Source organism: Egretta garzetta, unplaced genomic scaffold (assembly GCF_000687185.1).
Source record: "Egretta garzetta isolate BGI_Z169 unplaced genomic scaffold, ASM68718v1 scaffold1124, whole genome shotgun sequence".
Classification (NCBI taxonomy): domain Eukaryota; kingdom Metazoa; phylum Chordata; class Aves; order Pelecaniformes; family Ardeidae; genus Egretta; species Egretta garzetta.
Genome location: NW_009259338.1, coordinates 1 through 532, shown reverse-complemented (window position 1 = coordinate 532; position 532 = coordinate 1). Strand labels below are relative to the sequence as shown.

General features: G+C 69.2%; 1 protein-coding gene across 1 annotated transcript in view; it reads right to left on the bottom strand.

Annotated features, from left to right (window-relative positions):
* Positions 1–424, bottom strand: part of LOC104124478 (N-acetyllactosaminide beta-1,3-N-acetylglucosaminyltransferase 3) — a gene marked incomplete at its 5' end in the record, with an annotated part of 8,324 nt that extends 7,900 nt beyond the window's left edge. The window contains 3 exon segments of the mRNA XM_009636818.2: positions 6–182; positions 259–313; positions 403–424. Of these exon segments, the coding sequence (XP_009635113.2) occupies positions 6–182; positions 259–313; positions 403–424 (254 nt within the window).
* Positions 425–532: the final 108 nt, after the last annotated feature.

The window sequence follows — 532 nt, the reverse complement described above, 5'->3', positions numbered from 1 at the left end:
CACGCCGATGCTGGGGGGCAGGATGAGGTTGCCCACGGTGGCCTTGAGCTGCTCCATGGTGGCCTCGGCGCTGCCGTCCGCCTCCCGGGGCTGCACGGGTTTGATGTGGACGTAAAACTTGCGGGGCTCGTCCTCGTCGTAGTCGGAGTCGCTGGAGGAGCAGACGTGGTTCTCCGCCTCGGCTGAGCCCCCGTCAAGGCAACACCCCATGCTCGGACCCCCCCAAACCACCCCCTCCCCGCTCCAGCACAAGGATACTGTGGGCGACGTCGGGGCGCACGGTGAACCCGTCCTCATCCACCTCCGGGCAGCCCTGCGGGGAGACGCTCGGAGAGGCGCTGGCCCCCCAGTCCTCCCAGTAGGGAAAAAACCCAACCCCAGGGCTGGCACTGGGACACTCACCACCTCGGCATCCGGGGATTCCCTGGGGAACGATGGGGCAGCGTCAGACCCCAAAGTGGGGAAGGGAGGTGGGGGTGCGGGGTGCAGGGATGAGGGGAGACGGGGCAGGGATGGGGGGGGGCGCAGGGGG